We start from the raw sequence: 26766 nt of genomic DNA on the forward strand, positions 1-26766 counted from the left end.
AAAGAAAGCATATAAACTGAACTAGTAGATGCTTTATTATTCTCAACATTTAATTTAAACATTCCATCATAAGCATAACCCTTGCCCACAAATAATCCCTTTTCATAGTTTGCTTGAAGCCAGCCTTGTTAAGCAAAAAACTTGACATCAAATTCTTCCTCATGGACGGAGTGTAAAGTACATCTTTCAATGTTAGCACACGTCCTGAATTTCAATTCAACCTCACCACTCCCAAGAACCTTGGTTTTGCTAGAGTCACTAAGCATAACAGTTTTTTCTTCTTCAAAAGGAGTGTACAATTTGAACCAATTTTTGTCATAGCAAACGTGCCTATTAGCACCAGAATCTGCCCACCACCCTTCAACATATTGCACCATATTGATATCTATAATCACAGCCACTAAAGGCTCTTCGGTTATGTTAGCCTGTGGGATAGATTCACGTTTCCGAAACTTGCAAAATCGAGCAATATGCCCACTCTTGCCACAAACAAAACAGGATCTATTAAATTGATCTTGTGAAGGGGGTCCTTGGTTTTTATTGTAATTTTTATTTGGGTTTCCCCTTCCTTGAGGTCTATTATTATTTTTAAAGGCTATTTTTTTAGGCTTCAATTGAGCATTTCTAGGAAAATGATTTTTGGGCATATTATTATTGAATGAAATAAGGTTTACCTTTGTGGTGGAATTCTTTTACTCCCTCCAAGATTGTGGTAGTTTATCAATTATGCCAGCTGCAAATTTTCCAATCTTTATGCCCGGATCTCAATTCTGCCACAATCATTTGGAAGTCTTATGCTTGATCCACCACCAATTTTTCATCCACCATTTGGTAACGGAAAAATCTACTAGCAGCATATTTCTTTGCATCTGCCTCCTCGGTATCATACTTACTTTGTAAAGCTTTCCAAATTTTCTTAGCAGAATTGTAAGTTGCATCATAATAATCATAGAAATGATCAGCAAGACAATTCAATAGATAAGAGCGACAATTATATTCATCTTTTGTATACTTATCTATTTTTTCTTGATGGAGACTATATTCTTCCTCACTCATCTCATCGGTAGGAACTTTTGATGGATTCTTGTCAGTGAGGATGTAGAAGACTTTGAGAAGACTCATGTAGAAGAGGACCTTTCCTTTCTGCACAAAGTGTTGGGTGTTACAAGATTAATTGTTGGATATTAATTTGATGGGCTGCCAAGTAGGAGGATCCAAGGGGTTGATTCATTTCCATTTTTGATACCTCCACTCTTCACCTCCCCCTTGCGTACATATCTATCCCAATATCTGAGACAATTCATGTTAACCCATTAATCACCACAATTAAAAAGAATAAAATAGTCTCTCTCCTTTTCAATGTGGGATTAAACATTTTCACAACTCTTCATCTTCCATATTCACTCCCACATCTTTACATTTATGTTATAACATTAATTCATTTTAATTATTTAATATTAAAATACTCCAACACAAGTCAAATTGGAAATTTCCTTGTGCCTTAAAAAGTTCATTTTTGTGGGTAGTAGGTCTTTAAATGCCTTCCATAGGACGGCTTGAATTTTATTGAGTAATCAGAGTTTCCAAAGTTTGAGTTGAACTTATGACGTTTGTTCCATAACAATTACTCTTTATTGTCAAGATGAGATACCTATTTATTTTTGGTGTAAGCAGAATTTGAACCAAAGTCCCTTGTTCGATACTAATGAGTTTTTTCAGTTAAGTTAATTAAAAGTCTAGAACCCATAATCTATCTTTAGTATCAAAAACACTACACTTAAAGTTGTCATCTTAGGCTTTCAATTTTTGTTGAACAGTTCGTGATTAAATCACCACAAACCACAGTTTTTAATTATCCAAAATATAATAATAATAATAATAACTTTTATTATTTATTCTTACAAATTATTTTAGTTATTAAAAAAAAATGTGCATGTAAACTTATTGTAACTCTTTCCTTACCGGCCCCCAAATGTCGATGAATGAAAGTTTGGTGGGGCCTGGTGAGAAAAAAACAAGGGGGGAAGGGGTCCCTCCCCTTTCTCTCTTTTGCTTTTTTACCATAGAAAAGTTGAAATTGTTATTTTTCTTTTACTTTTCAATCCTCTTTATTTCCTCCCTACGAACTGCTCATATGTTTGAGGACTTTATATAGAATTTTATTTTTTAGTACTTTAATGTGACTAGTACTTGTAAATTCTTTTCAGGTCAAATAGTATATCTTCTCAACAACAAAAAAGGTCAAATAGTATATCCATGAGTAGTATAGATTCTATAGACTAGGAGATGGGGTTTTGGATATTCGGCAACCAAAAAGAAAAAGATGGGGTTTTGGATTACCGTCCTGTGGAAGTTTATTCAAATTTTAATAATTGAATATTAAAACCAATTATTCATGCATAAAAAAAAAAAAAATGTTATCAATGGAGAGAGAGAGAGATCTTGCAAGTAACAAGTGTAATTCAAATAATTGATTGGATTAATTTAAAATTTCAAGAAAGAAAATCACTGGTTTGAAGTGTATTTGTTCTTAGACTTCATTTTATGGTGTCTCAAAATAGCAAAAAAAGAAGTGTAGAACTACAATCTACGGAGTTGCCAAAAATCATTAATCGTGTTTTCCTTCACAGAAGTACTGCGTGTGACATCTCTTCCTTTTCTTTGCTTTTCTTTTTCTTTCTTTCTCGATCCCAGACACCAAATTGACTTGAGTGCCATAAAGCTTCCTCAAAAGTTTGTTCAACCTTTTCCTCCTTTTTCAACTACTAATACAGTAATTCGACTATACAATAGTACTATTCTACCTACACACCTTTTCTTAATTGAATTAGAAATTCACACATCTCTATCTATCTATCTCTCTCTCTCTCTCTTTATCTCTCTTACTCACACAACAAAACATATTGCACAACCACGTGAGCAAGCAGAAGTGTCTACGTATACCCAGGTGGTTGGAGGGGACCAAAATTTAAACCCTCTAGAGAGAGAGAGAGACTGTCCTTGTAGTTGAATTTTAAATTTGTTTGATTTTTTAATAATAATAATAATAATAAGATGCAATGCATTAATTAATAATGGAATTGTCGACAATACCTGGGTTGGAGATGCAGGGATTTGACATTTACGTGTTGTTTCTTTCCTACACTCTCTCTCTCCGTGTGTCACAATTTTCAAGACTGTAAAAGCGTTGAAATCTGGAGCCAGTATCGTCCTCTCCGTTTGTCACTCTCATGTACAGCATAGTGTTAGAGAGATAGAGTTTGTAGGCTGTAGCAACTTGTCTAAAAATAAAAATAAGGGCTGTTGCATGGCAGCTCATGTTCCGGGGGTAGCCTTCGGATAAAAACAAAGAGAATTTGGAATGTGAAATGAAGCTCACAACTATGCTCCAATTCTCTAATTAATTAGTCTTTTTTTCCCTTTAAGTTTGTTTATCATCATTTACTTTTAGGTTAGTCTTCTTAAATTTTTCTCACTCTATTTCATTATAATTAATTAGTCTTTTTTTCCCTTTAAGTTTGATATGCCAAGGGTTAAAATTCTATCTATTTAATAAAATAAAATAAAATAAGGTTACCCCGTTGGTACTTCAGCATATCTTATAACATGAAAAATAAATTGTTACTGTCAATGCCATGAGATTTAAGGTGATCGAGTTGAGGCACACACAATATCATTCTCTTGATATGATACATATCGTTTGCAAGAAATTTCAATAACCACTGCAACAAATGTTTTAGGCATGGCATCCCCGGAATACAACAGCTCATCTAACATTTTCGGTATCTTACTCGTTTGCTCTACTAATTAACATAAGAAACTCTAAAATAATAGCCTCCTTCATACCCAATTAATGTAGTTATTAAAAGTAACAGACTAGAATATTTATGTAAAGAATAAGAGTGAAGTACACAAAGAAAGAGAATACACTTTTCTCTATAGACTAATATTGGATTTCTATTTTAGGTGGAGGAGCAGCTAATTATAGACTTCGTGAATTGGTGAGTTACAAAAAGAAAAAATATACCAATCAAATATGAAATAATAACAATTAAAATATGGGTTAATATGGTTATAAATCTCAATCAAAACCCAAGAAAAATGATACCAAAAAAAAAAAATCATAGTCCCCAATTTGACAATATAATTAATGAGGAAAAAATTACATAAATTATTGTTTTCTCTGTTGAAATATCCCTACAAACCAAGATGGGGTTAGTAATAAACATGTGTGATACATAAAATAGGAAAATATTATGTAGTAAGAAATCCTAGATGCAATGTCCATATGGCATGTAAGTATGCACAATGAAGATATAAATCTAACCTAGATATGTGAATGATTTTAATTAAACAAAACAGAATATATTTTTGGTTTTTCATATTTTATATGATACAAAGATAATAAAACATGCTGAAATTTTAATTAACAATGGATGAACACGAATAATTTACACATTTACAAAAAAATTTAGATTCGTTATCAAATCTTAAAATTTAATGAATTAATTTGATGTTACATGAGAAAAATGCAGACTTAATCTAGGTTGACACATGAACAAACGTACCTAACATGAACTAGATTTTTATTTGATTTGTTTATGATTTTTTTGAGATGTAAAAGATGATTATACATGTTGAAAATTAAATCTATGATTCATGTAAAGATATATTGTTTGATGCATGGAACCCTAAATATGACTAATATATTATGTGATTGGCCTAAACATATTAATCTACATGTTTACATGATGGAATTATTTTTTTTTTTAATAGAAAAAAGCCGATAATTTCATTAAGTAACCGAAGCTAAGTCGGTTTGATCATGAAATTATGCAAATATGTGAATGCATGATCATGAAAAAAAAAAAAACTATCATATGACACATTTTTGTATTTCTTTTTTATATTATAATCACAAAAAAGTAAAAACCTAACTAAACATGCTATAAAAGGATAATGAAAATTTCAACAAAGAAGAGAAGATGCCCTGTGGCCCGCAGAAATCTCCCAGTTTGTGAACTGTTGATGGCCACGGTAACAAAAAGAAACTCGCGATTAATCTATTATTTATGTAAATTTCAACAAAATTTAATGTTTAAATTGTCTAAAGTCTCTATTAGATGGGAGAATGTGACGGACAGTAGAACTTCAACTTTGGAAGTACAGTTTTGTTATCATTTATGTGATAATTTTGAAAGTAATAAAATTTTAATATTTGAAAATAGAATAGTTACAGTGTAATAAATTTTGTAATCATCCCTTGAGATTAGTAATGATATTAGTCAGATGAAAATAATTGGATACCACTAAGGCTATGATTATAAAGGGTGAAAGAGAAAGATTGATGTGAGTGCATGTGGAATAATGGATAGCTTTTGTGATTAATTTCCCTTAATGATCTTGACAGGGAGCATATGAAAATATGATTAAAACAATTAAATACCACGTGAGGCGTGTTAGTAAAGTTAAAAATCTAATAAATGTACCACTGCGTATTTTTGGTACGGTGGTCACTCCACAAGTATAAATACTTGTAGGGAGTGGGGGGTAAGGGCTGAGATTCAAGTCTCCAAAAGGGAGCTTCACACACATATACGCTTAGATTAGGCTATAGTAGAAATTCTATCTTATATAAAAATAAATAAATAAATAAAATCTAATAAATGTCAATAAGACTATACTAAAATTAAAGTATATTAGCCTCTTACCACTGTGCACATTTGCTGATGGTCATCTTTGGCCGGAGTTTAAGTTTCCAGGAAAAAGTTTCACACACATTTACATTTAGATTAGGCTTGAGTAAAACTTCTATCTTATATATAAAATAAAATAAAAAAGTATATTAGCCTCTTCATGTTCTCAATTTTTTTTAAAAAAAATGTAAAACCTAGGCATCTTATGTTCCCTAATTATACAAAAGAAAGTGTATTAGCTAATAAGTTAAGGGTCATGTTAACAGGTGTTTTTAGAGTAATTATTAATAAATCATAATAAGAAAGTTTTAATATCACTTTTATGAGAAATATAAAAAACTATCAACAACATTTATTATTTTATTATTCTCCTAATAAAAATATTTTTAAAAATAGCTCCTAAACCAATACCCTTAGGGCATTGGTCAACATTTAGTCACATCTTTCTCCAAAAAGAAAGATTAATTAGTCACATGGTTATGTTGTATTAATTAAAATACAAAGTCCCATCAAAAAAAAAGAAAAGAAAAAAAGATACAAAAGGCACATTGTGTTTGGAAGTTTGGAGAAAAAGGAGAGTAGAGGGTATAAGGGGAAAAGAGAGAAGAGTGGAGGTGAATGTTTTATGACTTTATCCTTTCCCTTTATTTGGATATTCCAAAAATTAAGCATGGAGGAGGAATAGATATCTATCACTTTATTTTGATGTTTTAAAAATTAAAATGAAATGGTCAAGAACCTTATAGCTCAACTGATACGTTATGATATTTTTAATGTAAACATCTAGGGTTCAAATCCCTTGTCCCCATACTATTGAATTATAAAAAAAGAAAAAAAAAAGAAAAAAAAAAGGATGAAGATGATAAGATATCATATAAATTGACAATTATAAACATCCTTTGTTCAATTGCAATAAATACATATAAATTGCAATTGATAACTTAAAATTGCAATAAATACATATAAATTGGCATTATGATGACAAATTTGATAACTTAAAATTTATTAATGTAGGAAACTGCTCACTCCAAATTCTCCCAATTTAAGTGAATTATAAATGAGTTGATTTGGATATTTGGCATTTCCTAGTGTTTCAAATGGTGTCATCGATGGTTCAAATCCCTTCATCCTCAAGTATCGAATTATAAAAAGGAAATGGGAGATGGAGGGCAAGACCATTCCAAATCCCCTTAAACCCCTTTTCCATTCCCTTTAAAAAGATCAAAAGGTTAATTAAACATCTCTATTCCATTTCCTCTACTCTCATCTACTCTATTTCCATCCAAACCCATTGTTATGGGGCTATATACCAAGTGTGAGTTTGAGATTTGCTTTAAAAAGTTTTACTTTTTGCTATAAAATGATAAAATCTCAAAATCATATGAAATATATATATAACTCTATATTTCATGAATTATATTGATAAACATTAAGAAAAATACTAAATCTATTACAAATTTTACAAAATAAAACTTAAAAATTAATATGCCAATAAATATGAATCTCATAAATGGATGTTTGAATTGCCAATTTATAATTAATAAGGTATGAATTCATAAGTTCATGCAGTGAAAAGTGTATTGCTAACTTATGATCCACAGCACATCAATTTAGAAAACATCCAGGACAGCACTAGTCAAACAAGGGACAGTAAAAAGTTTACTTTTTCTTTTATGCTAAAGCAGTAAAAAGTAAAAAAGAATATATGAAACTTTAGGGGGTGTTTGGTTTGTGTTTTTAAACAACCATTTTCAGTTTTTAAACAACATTTCACGTATTTCAATGTACTTTTTCACCCACACGTATTTCCATAAATGTTTTCAAACAACAATTTTCAATTTTTAAACACATATACCAAACGGGCTCTAGTTTTTCCGCTGGGATGTAACGCAGAAAAGTCGCCGAGGAATTGGGATGGCGGGATAAGTAAAAAAAGGCGAGAAGTGAAAAGCATGGAGTGGACCCCTGAGGCCCATCTGTCGGTCATCGCCTCGATTTCATCGCCCTGCTCTAAAGCGACACGCCAGACGAGGATCCCCCTTATTTTCACCAAAAAAAAATTAATACATAAAATAAATACAATCATATATATATATATATATATATATTTGTTTCACTTTTAATAATCCAAATTTATTATTAGTATAATAAACAACGAAAAGGTGCAAAATATTAAATGAGCTTTCTATTATCGGGCAGCTCAATAACCCAACCACTCCTCTGACTCACTTGTTAGCCTCCTTTACTTTGATTCCTTTTCCATTCAATAATTTATACCTACAAATTTTTTTACTATTACTGTGACTCTCTGCATTTATCAAAAACCCTACGGTCCAAAAGGGATCTTATAATATTTCCCAGCCTACATATAAATACATTCCCATCAGTTATGTTTGATATATGACACCATCATCAGATCATCATCAACCCATCATACATTCAAATCTAATGGTTGATTTCACAACTTTCACTTTTGTAGCACAAATTTTTACAGTTGGAACTTGTACTTCCACCAAATCTTTCGCTAAAAAAATTGTTTTGAGTAGTATTTATTATAGACACCTCAATGCACACATTTTATGCATAATTAAGAAGGTAATCAAAATTGTAATTTCAATGGCTTTTCCAATTGTGTGTAAAAGTATGTGCATTGTGTTAAGTATAAAGTATAAACTATATATATACATATATTGCTAAATTTGAATATTAATGAGAGAGAGAGAGTATGTGTGTGCATGGGGTCGTGGTCTTTTCTGGAAGTGAGAAGCCAGTTGGTAGGGTAGAGACTGCACCAATCTTTTGTCTTTTTTAACGTTGGCTTTGTGTTCTTTTTCACTCTTCTTATAGCACTCCCACACACACACCACAACATATCATTCTCATCCATCAACACCACCATCAGAATTAGAATTCTCTCCCCCCCCCCCCCCCTCTCTTATCTCTCCCTCTCTCTCTCTCTCTCTCTCTCTCTCTCATCCCCCCTTAAAGATAGGCGACACTCTTGGGGGATAAAACTACAGAGAAACACAAAAGAGACGCGTTTACACACGCTCTCTCTCTCTCTTTCTCAGATGATGATGATGATGAAGATAGATGGGGAAGCCTTTTCTTTTGAGGGGAATGTTGTCTGGCTCGAGGACACTTTTATTTGATCCTAAGAAAAAAAAAATCAAATCCCATCATCATGTTTTAGTGTCGTCGGACCAGGCTTCATTCCCCCCAATTTTTATGCTTCCATTTACCTACCAAGCCTTTAATTAATCATGGGCTACTTTCAAAGGTTTGTCTTTTTAATTGTTTTTTTTTTTTAAGTAATTGTTTTGGGGAATTGTTGAGAGTATTTTTAATCATATGGTTTTTTGTTTCCTGAACAATTAAGGATGTTAGTTATGTGCAGATTGGTGTAATGATGAGTATTTTGACTATTTTTATTACATTGTTGTGTGGGGAGAACTGAAAAAGTTTCATCATCACTATTCCTTCTTTTTTTTTTTTTTTTTTTTTTTTTTTTTCTTATCAAGTTATGATTGTGTTTTTGTCAGTCTAAAGCTCTATCTATCTAAGCCCCCCCCTTTTTTTTTCTGGTTCATCATCAGATAGATTTTTAGTCATGATGGCTTTCAGAATCTGATCTGTCTGTTTCTGCCATTTTTCAGATCTGGCTTTGAACTTTGCTAAACATTCCCCTCTCTTTTTCCACCTTCTTCCTTTTTCTTCTTCCTCACCGGCCCCCTCCTCCCCTAGGGTTTCATGGTTTAGATTCTGGCACTAATCTCAATATAAATCTATCATTAAAAAAAAAATGAAGTACAGGCTATTATGCTAAGGTAAACAAGCAAGCTAATGATAGCCCTCTCTGTCAAAATGTCCATAATTTTTACTTATTTGAAAACATAATGGTCAAAGCTTGGTCTTCCATTCTAACCTTGACACCCCTTTAGATCTTTAAGTTTATGGTGCTGAATGATTATGAAAAGCTTTGCATTCTCTGCCACTTTGATTTTGTAGTTCTGCTTTTGATGCTTAATGAGGTTTTGTCTTGACGAATTCTAATTGGATATTGTACAGAGCAAATTCAGCTATATCAAAGGCTTTTGGGTTCGAAATTAGGATCAAAATAGTAACTTTGCATATTCCTCCTTTTGTTGTCACAATAACTGTTAGCTTCCTTTTGCATATTCCCTTTCTTTTTAAGCTTACCATTTCATACACTACTCATATTAGCACAAGGCTAAAATACAAATACTTCTGCAAAGTCATCATGTGTAAAAAAAGTTATTGGAGCTACAAGTTTCTTAGCGGTAATGTTAAGAACTTGGTCATTTTTTTATTGTTTCAAAACCCCTCCCTCTCTTCATGGGATTTTTCCCCTTTGATATTTGGTTTCAGAAAGGAACACTCAGATTTTGAGAACAGAAGCATTCCAAATGATAAGCTGACTCCCTTCTTCACTGGATTCTGGAAGTAAAAGGGTAAGTATGAAAAGCCATTCAATTGGGTTTGGCTTGAAATGAACCTGGAGCATTGTGCAGGTTAATAGACACATGCCAGTTGAAGAATAGTGTAAACTTTTTCCCCTATATTTGAGCTTGTGTCGTACAATAATGCGAACATCAATTATCACATTCAGTTGTGAAATCAGTTCTGGATTTAGTGTTTGTAATTGTACCTTCTTTCTTATTAGTTACTTTCCCTTTAATCTTGCTTGTCTCACAGGAGCACAGATGGGGAAGAGAAGCTCTCAGATAAATACAAAGACAAAATAGTTGATTAGAAAAGAATGGCGAATGAGGTAGGTCCTAGGTCTCTAGGGCCATAGGGAACACGTATGACCACTTCTCTTTCTCACACGCACTTATCTTCTACCTTTGACATAACCTACACATCTCTTTCTGTCTCTCAAAACTACTGTGCTAGGCTGCTAGCTGCGGCCTTCAATGACTTTATTATTATTTTCAATCTTGTGCATTTTGATTTTCTAAACAATACGGTTCATATATCAAAATTTAACTGAAGTGAATGTGTAAATTTTTCATTAATTTTGATGCTATTTTTAATATGTACATTGTCATGACTCTTAAGTGAATAAATCAATATCTCAAGTATTTATTACTTGATATGGGATGGGTAATGGTAAATCCTTTATTGTCACGTTTCATGGTCCTTGAAAAGGGATTGTATGAAACTTTGAATGCTGTCTCTTAAAGAACTTCCTTTTGGGAAATTGCATCTTTTTGACATTTGCAAACATAAAGTCGAAAGCCATTGCTGCTTACTTTTTTACTCAATAGTCATAATCTTTTTGAGAGTCGCTTTACAATGATTTCCAAGGAGAGAGAAAGAGAGAACATCTATTCAAGTTTTGTGAATTACTATAAAAGCCCTTACTGCCACTACTTTTTATGAATTATGTGTGAGTGTCTAGTGTCTACTACACTTGACCAAGACTTCAAAAAGTTTTGAAGACTTCGATCGAACAATTGGATTGGATGGGAAGCTAAAGACCTCATATTATTAGCTTCGACATAGGTTATACATATCTGTTGAATTGATTATTCCAATAGTATAAGTACAATTAATGAAGCCTGGCCACTTATAGTGGAATCCATGGTAGCATTGATCTCACTTTTTTCCTAAGCCTTGTGATTGGAATTTCAAATTTTGAAATCCATTTTGATTGGTAACCTCAACCTCTTGCCTCTTTGGACTCCTAGACCAGTGCATTCTATTCACAAATAAATAACACACCACTCCTAAACGTGGACACAAATCCTCAAATATCTGCCCATAATCACAACTATGATGCCTTCCATGCCCAAACGAAGGGAAATGACGAGAATCATAGAAGTAATGGCCAAACATCCAATATAAATTAACCTCAAATGTCACCATATCAAGCTATGAGAGAAATCCCATAAAATACTTTTCTACACTAGACATTTTGGTGGTTCTGAGCTAATTTAAGTATCAAAGAATATTTTGCTGGCACTGCACCAGTGCTATTTAGAGTTCTATCTAATTTTATTCTTGCAAGTCTTTCAAATCTCCTTTGAAAGTGCAACCATTGGTCCTTTGCATCATCAAATCCAATTCTAGGCACCAATTATTTTACTTTTTTGTCCAAATAAGGTTTTCATCAAATGTAACGTACTTATCATTTGGTACTAAGCTCTCACTAAAACAAGGACTTCCTATGCTGTACTAACAAAAGAGTCAGTGGACATAGGGCATGTCCCCCTCTTGAGGTTCCCCTAGTGGGTGAACTATTCAATGTGACTAAAGAATAAAGTTATCATAAAATGTGATATGTTTATCGTCATATGTGATATTAGTACTATTGGATGTGACATTGATACCATCTAATATGACTAAATTCTAAAGTCACCATCAAACATGATATGTTTACCATTATATATGACATCTCTACTACCCAATGTGACATTAGTATCATCTAATATAATGTTTTGGTGACATGTTATACTAAGTTAACTACTAGATTTTTCTCAAAAAAAGTTAACTACTAGATGTAACATACCCACAAAAAATTGTGTGGGAATTGTAGACTTTTCCTAAGAATATCAACACAAATATAAGTAGAAATAATTCATTTAGATAAAAGTATTTTGAAAGAAATTTAAAAAAAAAATGAAATAAAATAATTTAAACCTTTTTTTTTTTTTTTTGATAGGAAGAATAATTTAAACCTTTAGAAAGCTTATAATTACTTTAAAAACGGTAAATAAATTAGGATATACATTTATAAAAATAAGAGTAAATAAATCATGAAAGATATTGTATTCATTGATTTCTTTCCTTAATATATCATTTCATTTTTCCAACATGTTAAACTATTTATAAAAATTAGACAAATAAGTGATTTGAGCTACATGAAAAAACCCCGACATTTTTAAGAACATGTCCGGTTAAATGGGTTACAAAGAACTTATCAAATTTAATTGGGTTTAACCAAGTCATATGTTGAAACAGTCTAATTAAATATTTGAATCAGTTTAGTATTGACTATTCAGTCACCGATTTACCGGTTTGAATAGTTGGATTGATATGAATTTAATAACTATGACCTATACATAATGCATTGCATGGATATTCTACCATGCATCTGAAGTGTGAATTGGTATGAGTTGCATTTACTTGGCGGGCATTCTATCCAAACGATGCTTATTATCTTATTCATCGCACTTTGAGAAATTTTGCCTCGATGATATTAGTAAATTTGACAGCACATTTTTTTTTTTTCCATTTTAATTCATTATTATTATTATTGAATTGACTGTATATTTTTAGAGTATTGATTACAGTATGAACCTTCTAATATTATTATGCAAAATTTTCGTGCTCTGGGTTAATTTGCCTATTCTTCATGTCCAGATCTTTGGGCTAGGCTTCTTTAATGCCCAATTTCCCATATACGCAGACTGAAATAAGCCTAATCGAGTCCTTATAATGGTTATTGGACTTTGCCAATTTCTAGATTCTAATCTGTGGCCTATCCCTTTGTAATTAAGGCCTATGCCATACGCATAAATGAGCCTAACAAGAGTGGTTCTCCTTTTAATTTTTTTAAAATTTTTTTTTATTACCAGAATATAACTTTTCAACTTTAATCAAACATCCCACTGACCGAACAGCTAGCTTTTTTACATTTTGATAATATCATCTTTTATGAGTTCTCCTTTGGCCCAGCCTGATTAAAAACCTCCCATATAAACCCTATGAAATTTCCAATTAGGCTCATTGGGCCAGAATGAATTTTGAATGACTTAGGACAGATCAAGTCAGTCCTTGCATCTTTCGTAAAGCTAAGGTATGATTGGGCCGGGTGGGAAGAGGAGAATAGCATCAAAAGGTCATCCTTGGCCAGGTTGGATATATATATATATATATATGTATATATATATAAATATATATATATTTGAGGGATTTGTAATGGTTTGTTTGGATTGTGGGGGAGTAGAGTAGAGTAGAGTTGTCTAAAATTTAGTTAATTTTCAGCAAACTTCTTTTCTACTCTCTCTCAATCCAAACAAGCCCTAAAGGATACCATACTCCTTCAAAATTCTCTCTCTATCTTTCAATTTTCTCAAATTAGGGAAATTTGAAGACAGATTATATCAAATTTTTTTTTTGGTGGTACTTTCCCTTTGCTTTTATCAATTTATCATCTATACTATTTATAAAAGGATTCCCCTCTTTGGACTGGACTTTTATGTGATTCAAAAATTCTACTCTAACTTAATTTAAGTGTATATATGTGTGAAACTCCATCCTGGAGACTTGAACCTTAGTCATTGTCCCCCATATCCCACAAATACTTATACTTATAGAGTGACCCACTACACCAAGGGTGCATAGTGGTAGGCTAGTAATCTTTAATAGTTAACATTTATCTCCCTTAAAATTTTCCATAATGTTTTAGTAGAGATTGTGGTGTGCTTTTATATTAGAATCCTCTCCCCTTTCCTATCTATGTTTTTTTCTAAAAAAATATTAAATTGTGGTTACCATTTATCTTTATATAATTGTCGATGTATTCGTTGAAAACTATGTATATTTGTCGATGTCCATAATATCTTACTATTTTCTTTCCTTTCCATTTAATAAATAATCAAGGGCAGATATAATCTTCTCTCTTTTACTGCTTATTATTTATAAAATTATCTTCAAAAAGAAAGGGGATAACTATTTCTCTTATCTCCCCCAGCAGCCCCCTCCTATCAATTTCCTTCTAAATTCTCAAACATAAAATTGAGGTCATAAACTCATAATGGCCCAAATTCAAAGTGGGACGGACTCAATCATAAAATTTGCAATAATTCAAAAGCTATTTTGAAAGACAAGGCTAGCTGTTCCAAAACATCCCAAATGAGATGTAGAACAAGAACCCACAAACCACACCTTTCATTGCAGGAGGAACCTAAGTAGAAATGTTTTATGTCTTTAGTTGTAAACAACATTATATATGTTAGAAAAGTCTCTAAAACTGGAATATGTTAATAAAAAAATAAATAAAAAAAATACACCAAGTCACCAACCCACTTTGCAAACAAGCAAACTTTACTTACAATCTATCAAAGAATTGGTCTCCCACGCATGATGAAGGAGAAAAAGAGAGGAAACAGGCTGCACCAATGTGGCTAGTTATTGTGTTTTCTAATGACGACCAGGTCTCAACTCTTAACCAGTAGTGGTCAATGTTTTTGTCTATTTATGCGTGTTTCATATATCCATTGACCTTATATATATTGTATGTATGATATATAGTGAAGTCAAATTATGAAAAATCAATATTCAAAGGGAAAAAGGAAACTCCAACAATAATATATATATATATAGAGAGAGAGAGAGAGAGAGAGAGAGAGAGAGAATAAGTCGTCAAAAAACATCATTTCAAAAACCTCAACTTTCTTCACAAAGCAAACATTCACTCCCCCACTTTGGACGGTTTTTCCACTCCGCACTTACTTAAGACTTTGCATCTTTCTTTTAAGTTTCAAGTTTCAACCATGAATCTGTCTCTCTCAGTCACAAGATATAATTAGATATAAATTATATAATCATAATAAAGTGAAAAGTGCTGTCAGTGGCATGGCCTTCGATTGTTCATGACTTGTTACCCTAGCTCAACGCCAAAGGGCCTTCATATATATATATATATATATATATATATATATAGAATCATTCACAACTTATTGGCACTATATCCGTACCACACACGTATCAATAAATAGAAATCTATATATAGTAAGAAAAACAATTTAATACTTTAATTGAAATTGTATTCTAATAATAAAAGAATAAAAAGATATAAAATTACTTGGTGAAAACACATCTTGTAAAACCGAACTTTTGTCAAGCCAAAAAAATGTAAAAAAAAAATAGTTATTAATCGAATTTGTCAAACAATATTTTAAATTCTTGAAAATTTTGATAATAGAGTTTCACTTAGAGCAAACTACACTTATAGTTTTTTTTTTTTTGAAGGCACTACACTAATAGTTTTGATGTATTTATAATGTCAATCGGAGAAAGTAAGTATGCCACACAACATGTTTTATTTCTTTTTTTTTGAAGGCACTACCCTAATAGTTTTGATGTATTTATAATGTCACTTGGAGAAAGTAAGTATGCCATAGAACATGTAACACCTAGGTTGATTCATAGAGTTTATAAGCACAATATGGATTCAAGTTAGCTCATTAACTGATAAAGTACATTATTTTCGAATTTAGGTTCGAATCCCATTTGCATTAAAAATGAATTGATGTCTTAACCTAATAATAAAGAACAATCATCGTGGAGAGAATATCATAGGTTCAAATCTGTCGTGTGTGTATAATATAGTATGAAAACAAAAGGTGTTAATTGCATTTTTCCCCTTTAATTATGGTGTAGTTCTAATGTCTACTGTCCTTTAGAATTGAGCAATGTCTCTCTTTAACTATTAATAATAAGCACTTTTATCCCATTTATCTAGGAAAATATGACAAAATTTGATTTTTTTGGGTTAAATTTAACAAAAATCTTATTGGTAGAGGGCAAAATGCTATTTAACAACCATAAGGGTGGGGAGAGGGGGGGGGGGGGGGTGTGGGGGGAAGATTTCTCTATTTTAAAGTTTAAAGGAACATTGCAACTACACCATAGTTAAGAGAGGAAAGTGCAATCTTTTTTGTTTTCGTAAAAAGTTAAGCTTATGGTATTGGTAGGTACCATATAATTCACATTTTCCTTTATCAAAGTTAGTCCCACCAATCTCCTATATGATATGCACTCATTAACTTGATACATGATTGACTTGGTATGTTTGTAACAAGAGATACTTTCTCCATTAACATTTCAATTTTATCCTTTCTTTTTCTAATTACAAAAATTGTAATAGTATATTAGTGCCACATATATATTATAGCCAAAGAGGAGATTACAAGAACCTGCTTTGTTGGTAGTGGACAATGCACTCACACAGACACACCATATTTTCTATGAAGCTAATAGATGTGCTAATCTTTTGGCCAGGACGAAAAAGAACATAGTGTTAGAGTGAAAGAATAAACCCAATGTCCTCCTTTTATGTATCAAGATTGCTCATGGCCTAGTGAACTAGTTCTCATTAATATATAATAATCATCACCTTATTTCACAAAATAAAAATAAATAAATAAACCTTGAATTCTTTAGATCCTTAGTATTTTGTGGATGACTATTTGAGGATCTAGTAGCCAAATTTTATATATCATCTTATTTTCAAATAGGTTTGACATGTATTACTATTCTTTTTATAAACAATCGTGTTGACCTGAATATGACACGAACTTATTTGGCCACAACTCATGATCTGAACTTGTTTGCCACCCCTAAATAGTAAATACTAGTAATAATCTCATTTATAAAATATTTAAATTATTTATTTATTTATTTATTTTGCAATTATTGAGAACACATGAATTTATTTGCATTGTCCACCAACATATTCTCTCTCCACATTACTATACTCCAAAACAACCTAATAATTAAGCTTAGCATATAGATATAATTTCCAAAAACAAAATGTTCCAAACTTCCTATCAAACCATATCTGAATTTTAGGTGGGGTTGAGGAGATTTTTAAAACAGGATTATTTCCTCGAAAATGCCAGGAATTTTATCCCTTGAGGTTCAACGGGCCCCACAACATGCATTTAGCAACAACAAAAAAGTGGACACTACTAATCATATCATCAGGAAAATCAACTTTTGTTCCATCTTTGAAATGGTCAGATGAGAGACTCATCAAAACAGACTATTATTCTTTTGCTGAAAGACTCAGAAACTATTATGCTGCACACCCTTGACCCTTTAAGCATTGGAGATTTCCACCTATTTATAACTTAAATTACACTGCATAATGCAACACTCAAACCCTGCCAAACTTCCTAGTCCATGCCTTTTCTCTGTAGGCAATAAAATCTAGCAACATATATATATATATATATATATATCATATAATCTTGCACTGCCAAAGTTTGGGCCCCAAGGGACCTGTATATTTGAAGGGAAAGAAGATGACAGTTTTGTCATTCTGTTCCTGATTTTATTCTCCATTTCTATGCCTATACCTTTCCTTTTGGGTTTTTTTTTTTTTTGGCTAAAATATTCTGGTGAATGGTGATTTTAGTTATTGATTCCCAGATGTATCCAACGGTCACAAACTTATGATCACGTGCTTCTTAGTTCTTAGCGGACATATACATAATATTGGATTCGCTTGGAACTGATTCCGACTTGTGTCTTGTACTCATGTGAGCACACATGCCCTATTTTGTATTGATTACCAGTTTGATTATTTGAGAAATGAATGGTTATCTCTTTAGCCTTTTTATCTAATTTTGTTTAATTTCTTAATATTGAGTTGTTTTCAGAAAAGCAATATGATAGTGACATATTGCTTTACTAAATAAATGAATTTGTTGGTCAAATAGTTTGGTAGTGTGGATGAACTTATTCTCTTGTTAGACATTGTGTAAAGCATGGAAATATAAATTTGTTTAAGCAAAATAGTTGCATTGATTGAGGATAAAAAAATATATTCTACTTAAATTAGACTCATGAATTTAAGATATCCATATCATCATGATTTGGAATACTAATTATAGTTGAATATACTTGAGATATACTTAGCCAAGATAAGTTTTGAGATTCACCCGCAATGAATTAAAAATCATCTAACCATCAAATATCCTAGGATACAAACTGCATCAAAAAATAATACTTATAATTAACAGCAATGGTGAATATATATATATATATATATATATATATATATTATTGAGGATGAACCTTATCCAGATGAAAAGAAAAATAAGTATTATGGACAAACTCAATAGTAAAGATGAATAATATTCAATTCCAATAAGGAACTACAAGGCAACATGCATATAACTTTTTTTTTTTTTTTTTTTGAGAGGAAACGATATTAGACTTTATTAATTGAGAAATATGATATACACTAAGGAAGAAAAAGAAGGATATATGACCCCTTTTTCTCTTTTGCAACACTAGCATTTGCTAGAGTAGCACGATTACATCATAAAAAAAGAAAAGAAACAAAGAAACAAAAAAAAAAAAACTTTTTAACTAAGTTAATCAAGGTAGATAGAGAAAAAAAACAAAAACAAAAAGCTAGAACATTGAAATAGAGTCTCTTTATTGGGTTGGCAAAAGTAACATGTACCAAAAATGTGTAATACTTTTATTCCTCGTAATAAAATTAAAGCCACATATGTGATGGATCTTTTTGGGTACAAGATTGGAACTTCTCATAGGAGCATATGAATTATTTGAATAAAAATGCCAAAATTCAATTTGAGAGACCATAAGTTGAGAAGACATCTTGATGGGTACTTGGACATGTTCAAGACTTGCTATTGGCTATCTCTGGAATTATTCCCCTCCCCTAAACGACATCGCGTTGTCAGCTATAGCTATGAATCAAAACCCCACCTCCACCCACGTGTCTTCCCTTATTCCACTCACCCTACACGTGTCTTTTGCTCATTGTTAAAACATCAAATTACACTACTGCCCTCTTCTTCCATCATTAGCCCTCCCAGCTCCGGGCATTTGCAAACTAGACGTGTCAAACGGGTTGCATTGATTTGGTCTAATTCGAATACTAACGAGTTACCAACCTATGGTCATAATCCAATCTTTTAAATGTTACAAAGACATGTACTTTTTTCACATAAAAAAATATAAAATAAAAACAATTTTTTTTTTAAAAAAAGAAAGAAACTTAATCATATTGTTTTTTTGTTTATTATGAATAAGAGAATAAAAAGATAAAAAAAAAAAAAAATAAATAAATAAATTATATATGTGGACCATATCACATTATCAATCTCGTTATATGCACTTGTTTATGAAAAAAATATATAAATAAAGTTTGATTAACTATAAAGATAACTATATATATATATATATATATATAACATGTTGGATAAAAAAAATTAATATGAATTGCACAATCTACTCAATGATAGTTGTAGATCTGATAGTGAAAATATTCATATTTGCAAATTGCACCATAGATGGCAAGTAATTTTGTAAGTATTTCATCTACAATACCATAATTTAATATAACTTTAGTATACAATGAACATAGGTCAATAAAGAACTACTTTTTTTTATTTTTTTTAATAACTATGACTTTCTAATAAATGGATTAAATATTATCTTCAAATCCATGGAACTAGCTTCGAGTGCAAATTAAAACTTCTACATTATTTAAAAAGACAAGATCGATACTTGGTAAGAATTTTACCTCCAATACTAATTAAGAGAAGAAATGAAAGAAAAGAGGAAAAGAAAAATCATATGTTAAGTGTAAAGAATCAAGTTGCTTTGAAAAGTGCTCTCAAAACTAAAAATTTATGTGTTAAAAATGGGTTGACTTGCTTGAATTGTGGGTCAACCCAACTCAACTTTTATTTGCCCCAAAAAAAAAAAAAAAAAAAAAAAAAAACTACTATAGATACCAATATTTTCCTTTGAATTCGGGTGAGATTTTTTTTTTTTTTTTTTTTAGAATGAAAATTGCACTTGTATTTAGGGATGGCAATTTAGATCCGACCCGTGGATACCCGGTCCGGTCCGACCCTAATGGGCTGGATTTTACGTAGCCCGATAAATAATAGAATCGGGTATGGGTTTTAAAAAAAAAACCCGAAGCGGGTCCGGGTCGAGTTCGGGTTTTATCAAAAAAACCCGAAACCCAACCCGGTTAAGACTCGGTTATATTATATATAAAATTACTAAATTACCCTCATATATATAGTTAAAACCCTAAACTCTCAATTCTGCTCCTCATTTCAGCCTCTAACGCCTCTCATCTCTTCAGCTCTCTTAGTTATCGCCTCTCATCTCTCAACGATCTCACACGCACGGCCACAAGCCGTATGTATAGCGTGATGAACATCATGAACTCATCAGACAAGAGCTAGCGGGACTCCCGTTTCCGACAAATGGAAGTATTGATACCAGAAGAGCTAACCATCCTCGCCGTTCCGACAGATTTAAGAAGGGAAGGAGGCAGTTTCGTCCTTGCCGTTCTCGTTTCTCTCAAGTCTCAACTCCGTTTGATCCTCGCTGTCGCTCTCGCATTGTCTCCATTTTTTTGTCTTTTTTCTATTTTTTTTTCTGGGTTCAGTTCGCCTCAATCATGTGAATTTGTGTTTGTGTTTGTGTTTTTGTTTATGATTTCTGAAAGGGAAAAATGAAAATCATAGATCTAAAATTTGTGTTTGGATTGTGATTTTGAAAGGGAAAATGTAGATCTGAAATCTGTGATTGTGATTGTGTTTGGATTTGTGTTTGTGTTTGTGTTTGGATCTGAATTTTTTTTTTTTTTTTTGGTTGGGCCACGAATTGAACCCAATCCTTTAACGGGGCTCGCGGGTCCGAGGCCTGGGAAAAAAACCCGCTTAGTTAATGGGTCGGGTCTGAGCCATAGGTCTTGGCCCGCGGGTCGGGTCCAAGTATAGAAAAACCCGGCCCGAACCCGACCCGTTGCCATTCCTACTTGTATTAAAAATCAATGGGGGCTGAAATCAGCTTGAACTACATCAAGGATGTCTGGTGGTACATCTTCCATCCAGACATTTAAATTTCGTGAAAGAATTGCCCTTCTAGCTAGTGAATGGGTGGCTTTATTTTTTGCCCGACCTACATGACTAAAACAAATGCTAGAAAACTAAGGAAACAAAGCTTTAACATCCTGTATCAAGTGACTATGTAGAGCCAGTGAAGGACCATTATTCTTGAGATCCTTGTAAACGATCTTCGAGTCACCTGCCAAGACCAACTTTATTAACACCAATCTCAAGGGTGAATTTTGCTGCTTTCCTCGTTGCCAATGCTTCAACCTACGTAACTATTGTGGGGAGCTGAACTTGCTGGAACATTGAAGCCATGACTTCCCCATCTAAATTCCAGATGATGACACCTAAGCCTACTCTTCCTTGCTCTGCAAAGACCGCTCCATCATAATTAACCTTGTAAAACTCCCTATTTGGTGGCTTCCATTTGGTGTGTTTTCGGTGCTGCATTTTCAGAGTTGCTAGATGAAGACTTTGAACTCCCTTTTCCTTTCCTTTGCCAATGGTAGAATCTGATCTAATGGGCATGCACTCTCCTTGAAACGTATTTGATTTATTCGATTCCACACAGCCCAACCCGTGAAGGCCAGTAGTGCTACATCCTTTTTTTTCCAAGAAAGCTTGATTGAAAATTTCCTTCACACTACTCCCTTGCATACCCGATATACATGGCTATTCTGAGCTCCAAATTACCTGCACATCAGAACAGAAAAATAAAGCATGTAAGCAATCTTCATCCCCAACCTTGCAGAGATTGCATAGGCCATCAGGGATTATTTTTCTCAGTTGCAAGTTTTTCCTGGTGGGCAAGGCCTCCTTACAAGCATGCCAAACAAAGTTTTTAACTTTGCTAGGGACTTCAAGGCTCCAAACTTTTTTCCAGAAGGCAGAATCTTGGGCTGGTGCATGTGAATTTTCTGCATTCTCTTGCAGAAATCTATAGCCCGATTTCACTTAATATTGACCTGATGGGGTGAAAGGCCATATTAGTGTGTCAGCATGGCTTGATGAGCTTAGGGGGATGCTCTTAATCACCTCAGCTTCAACTGTATTAAATGCATGATCTACAACTTCACCTCTCCAACTCCTTGTGGCTGGATTTATGAGCACTTCAACGTTAGAATTTTCTTGGCCACAAATAACTGGAGTGGTAATTCTTTGCTGCATTCCTAGACGGCAACTAGTTATTCGCCCAAATTCTGATTTGCTTCCCATCTCCCACCCTCCATAAAGCTCCCCTGTTTATGACATCTTGACCTTTCAAGATACTTTTCCAAGCATACGAAGCAGATGGGGCTTCTTTAGCCTCAAGAATAGTCCCATTTGGAAAAAGTCTAGTCTTGAAGACTCTATAAAAGAGTGAGTTATCATCATGCAGCAACCGCCAAGCTAATTTGGCTAACATAGCCTCATTAAACATCACAAGATCTTTGAACCCCAATCCTCCTTGAGTTTTATGTTGGCACAAGTCATCCCATTTTACCCAATGCACTTTCCTCCTATCTCCCCTTTGTCCCCGCCAAAACTTGTGAACAAGAGACTCAATGTCATGGCACAACATGGTTGGGAGTTTGAAGCAACTCATGATGCAAGTAGGAATTGCTTGTATTACTGCTTTGATAAGAACTTCTCTTCCAGCTTGAGAAAATAACTTCCCCTCCCACCCTTGTAATTTCTTCCACACTCTTTGCTTCAAGTCATCAAAGCTAGCTCTTTTATTTCTACCCACCATGGCTGGTAGTCCAAGGTACTCCTCATATTGCCTCAAGGTTGAAACTCCAAGTGCACTCATGATTTGATTTTGCATTTCAATTGAGGTGGATTTGCTGAAAAATAGAGATGTCTTATCTCTATTCAACTTTTGCCCTGAAGCTCGTTCATACAAAGAAAGTATTTCTAACACCTTTTGACACTCTTGAGTAGTGGCCCTGCAAAACAAAAGGCTATCATCCGCAAAGAATAAGTGTGTTAGTTTAGGCTCATTTCGACAAATAGAAACACCTTGGATGTCACCATTATCCGCTGCTTTTTTAATCATTTTATGAAGGCCCTCCGAGCATAACAAAAAGAGATAGGGTGACAATGGGTCCCCTTGGCGGATACCTCAACTTGGTTTGATGTTTCCCATAGGTTCACCATTTATCAAGAGAGAATAGGTCACTGTAGATACACACTCCATAACTAACTCCACCCATTTATCATTGAAACCCATTCTTTTCATGACTTCCCTCAAGAAAGACCATTCAACCCGATCATATGCCTTGCTCATGTCTAATTTGAAAGCCATAAAACCCTTCTTCCCCAAATTGTGATTCTTCATGTAATTTAAAGTTTCAAAAGCTACCATGATGTTGTCGGTAACGAGGTGACCTTTAATGAAGGAACTTTGGTGTTCGGATATAAGATGTGGAAGCACTCATTTCAATCTATTGGCAAGTACTTTTGAGAAGATCTTATAAAGTACGTTGCAAAGACTAATGTGTCCAAAATTCTTCCTCTCTTTTTTAGCTATAATAAACATGTATATCCAAAAGTGACTAACTAAAATAGAAAAAGTACATTTCTAATTAAAATTAAATTAAATTTTGAAAGAGAATTTTTTTTTTTTTTTGAGAGTGCTCATAAGACTCCGTCATGCATGATGATTATCATGTCCTCTTTGATGAGAAGTCTAGAATATTATCGGTTGGTTTATAAAATTTGGATGGGCTTATTTTGTTTCAAAATAATTTGTGTAAAAGTATGATTGTACTTATAGAAAATTAATGCTTTAAAATATTATACATAAACTAACTATGAAAATATGTTAGAAGTTATACTCCAAGCTTTTTTTTTTTTTTTTTTTTTTTTTTTTTTTTTGAGAAACAAACACACACACAAGGGAGAGGGAAGAAGAATATATCTCATGAGACATTTATCTCACAATATGTAGAACCTACACAATTTATAAAAAAGTTCTCATAAAAGGAACTTATAACTTAAAAGATAGTTTTCTATACAGAGGATGATAATGATAACTATGATCATTTTAGCTCCTAAGAATAAGAACAAGGGTCTAGAACGGCACATTAATAATTATTTGGAAGAGCTTAGTTTTATTAGTTTATTGGATTCAAAAAACTAGGGGGCCGTTTGATAACATTATTTTAATAACGTTGTTTATATTTTTTAAAAATATATATAAGTGAAAAATGTATAAGAAAAACATATAATATTATTTAAAAACTAAAAAATGTTATTTAAAATGACATAGCAAACGTCCTAGTTCTCCCAAACAAGAGAGTAGGTGTAATACAAAACAACAACTACCACTAGTAGTCATCTCAGATAATGATCATTCTCATATCATATTTAAATCAAACGTCTCGAAAACCATCTTGTTAGTTTACAAAATTCAAGAAACCCAACTCCTATACGTACGTTACAAAAGCCTCCTTTTCTGGGCCCTCATCTACTAATAATACTTATCTGCTAGGTTCACAGAGATCAACATCATCTTGGTTTCTAAGATCAAAGGGTCTAGAATTCTACTCAGTGTTGAAAACAACAAAACCCTATTCTACGCCTTACAAAGCCTCACTTTCTTGAGCTACCAACAGCCCTTCTCTCTCACTAAGCTGCTATATATGATACCCATTCTTTTTTCTGGCTAAATAAGCGTTTTATTCTTTGAGTTTATCAACTATGACCAACGTACCAAGGTCTCTCAGATACTCTTCCTTAACCCTCTTCAAGAACCCTTGGCCTTTTCCTCTTGTTTTCTTGTAAGATTTTCTTGGGAGATCGGAAAAAAACACTCAAAAAGAAAGAAGAAAAAAACTAGCTATCTAACAAGGGCTAGTCTTTCTTTCTTTGTTTTTCTGTCTTTGTTTTCGCTTTTGCTGCAGATATGGGAAGTGGAGAGAAAAGTCTGCGAAACTTCCATCTGCTCTTGCCTCATCATCATCAGAAGAAGCAGCATCAACAGCAAGAGATAAGAGATGTGCCAAAAGGGTGTTTGGCAATCAAGGTGGGCCAAGGTGAAGAGCAACAGAGATTTGTGGTGCCTGTGATATATTTCAACCACCCACTGTTCATGCAGCTCTTGAAGGAGGCTGAAGAAGAGTACGGGTTTGATCAGAAAGGAACCATCACCATCCCTTGCCATGTGGAGGAGTTTAGGTACGTCCAAGGCATGATTGATAGGGAGAAGTCCCTCCATCACCATCATCATGTAATTGGGTGTTTTAGGGTTTGATGATGATCAAAGACTGCAACCTTTGACCCCTCAAAATCTCTTTGGGTCATGTAAATTTGGAGTCTTGTAGGGTTTGTGTTCCCATTTTTCTCGGTAGTTGGGCAGTGATGATGTTATAGATGAGATGATGATGACGACAAAAGGAGTTGCTAGCAATTGTAATCACTTTTTTTATTTTTTATTTTTTTTTGGTTAGGAACCGTAATGATAAAAGAGAACTTCTATTGCTTTTCTTTTCTTTTTCTTTGTTTCTTGATTCTTGAAGACGGATTTCTGAAAATTTCAATGTTAAAATGGGCTAATGGCACCATCCGTACGAATCGAGAGGATTAGGAAGATTTCAAACAAGTCCAAACCATGGTAGGGCCAAAGCAGTTGCTTTAGCTCTTAAAATTGCAATTATCAATATAGATAGTACAACTATGCATGACATCTTTCCCCCCAACAATTACTTATTTACTATTGCAATGCTATGCATCATAGATCTTCTTTAACCCTTAATTTCATTAGTTGGGGGGAAGAATCATTATTTTAGATAATGGTAATTTCTTATACTCCCCCTAATTATCACTGATGCAACTTTTTTTTTTTTAATTAAAAAAAAAAAAAAAAAACCCAAACTGTAGTGACTTTTTAAGAACTCTCAAGTAGTCAAGTACGGATGAGCTACTTTTCTCTCTATCTCTCTCTCTCTCTCTCTCTCGCTCTCGCTCTCAATTTTTTTTTTTTTAAAGGATTGATGACTATAACCGATAATTATCTCATAAACCAGTTCTATGTTTGGATTAACTTTTTTTTAAATAGTGTATATTTGTTTATTATTAATAGAAAATAAGCTAATACAATATTTATCCAAATCAGCACACTATACAATAATTAATAATAATCCAAATCAACAGTCAATTGAAAACCTCAAGCGCTTTCCCACTTCTTGTAAGAAGAACTTGCTAGAGTGAAGTTGTACTGGTATGAATCATAATTGAATTCAAGACTTTCGACCAATCCCTGTATATCCTGCATGTAACTGAACTGAATCACTGAGAGTTCTTTGGAACAAGTGAGAGCTTGTATTACTACTAGGCTATGGATGAGACTGAACCGAAATGCTCTCTCTCTTTTGGAATTTTGGAACGGTTATTGTTGTTTGGGCCTCATTGAATTGGGTTGGTGATGTAGTAGAGAC

General features: G+C 33.0%; 2 protein-coding genes and 1 long non-coding RNA gene across 3 annotated transcripts; 2 read left to right on the top strand and 1 right to left on the bottom strand.

Annotated features, from left to right (window-relative positions):
- The first annotated feature begins 8624 nt into the window (after positions 1-8624).
- Positions 8625-11043, top strand: LOC115954445. Its single transcript, XR_004083908.1, has 2 exons — positions 8625-8976; positions 10086-11043. It is a non-coding gene; the product is annotated as an uncharacterized LOC115954445 (long non-coding RNA).
- A 10946-nt stretch (positions 11044-21989) lies between these two features.
- Positions 21990-23138, bottom strand: LOC115956968 (uncharacterized mitochondrial protein AtMg00310-like). Its single transcript, XM_031075224.1, has 2 exons — positions 22616-23138; positions 21990-22039 (listed from the first exon to the last, which is right to left on the bottom strand). The coding sequence occupies exons 1-2, from the start codon at positions 23136-23138 to the stop codon at positions 21990-21992; spliced, it is 573 nt and encodes a 190-aa protein (XP_030931084.1).
- A 2000-nt stretch (positions 23139-25138) lies between these two features.
- LOC115957433 (auxin-responsive protein SAUR32-like) lies at positions 25139-25820 on the top strand. The gene has a single exon (XM_031075672.1). The coding sequence runs from the start codon at positions 25236-25238 to the stop codon at positions 25581-25583; it is 348 nt and encodes a 115-aa protein (XP_030931532.1). The 5' UTR covers positions 25139-25235; the 3' UTR covers positions 25584-25820.
- The last annotated feature ends 946 nt before the right edge of the window (positions 25821-26766 follow it).

The sequence above is a fragment of the Quercus lobata genome, chromosome 8, assembly GCF_001633185.2.
Source record: "Quercus lobata isolate SW786 chromosome 8, ValleyOak3.0 Primary Assembly, whole genome shotgun sequence".
Lineage (NCBI taxonomy): Eukaryota > Viridiplantae > Streptophyta > Magnoliopsida > Fagales > Fagaceae > Quercus > Quercus lobata.

Excerpts from the sequence above, each read along its gene's own strand:
- LOC115956968 (XM_031075224.1), bottom strand. The coding sequence starts at position 23,138 with ATGAGTGCACTTGGAGTTTCAACCTTGAGGCAATATGAGGAGTACCTT. Across the intron at positions 22,040-22,615 it reads TGCTTCGTATGCTTGGAAAA|GTAATTTGGAGCTCAGAATA; the intron begins GTATCTTGAAAG and ends TCTGATGTGCAG.
- LOC115957433 (XM_031075672.1), top strand. The coding sequence starts at position 25,236 with ATGGGAAGTGGAGAGAAAAGTCTGCGAAACTTCCATCTGCTCTTGCCT.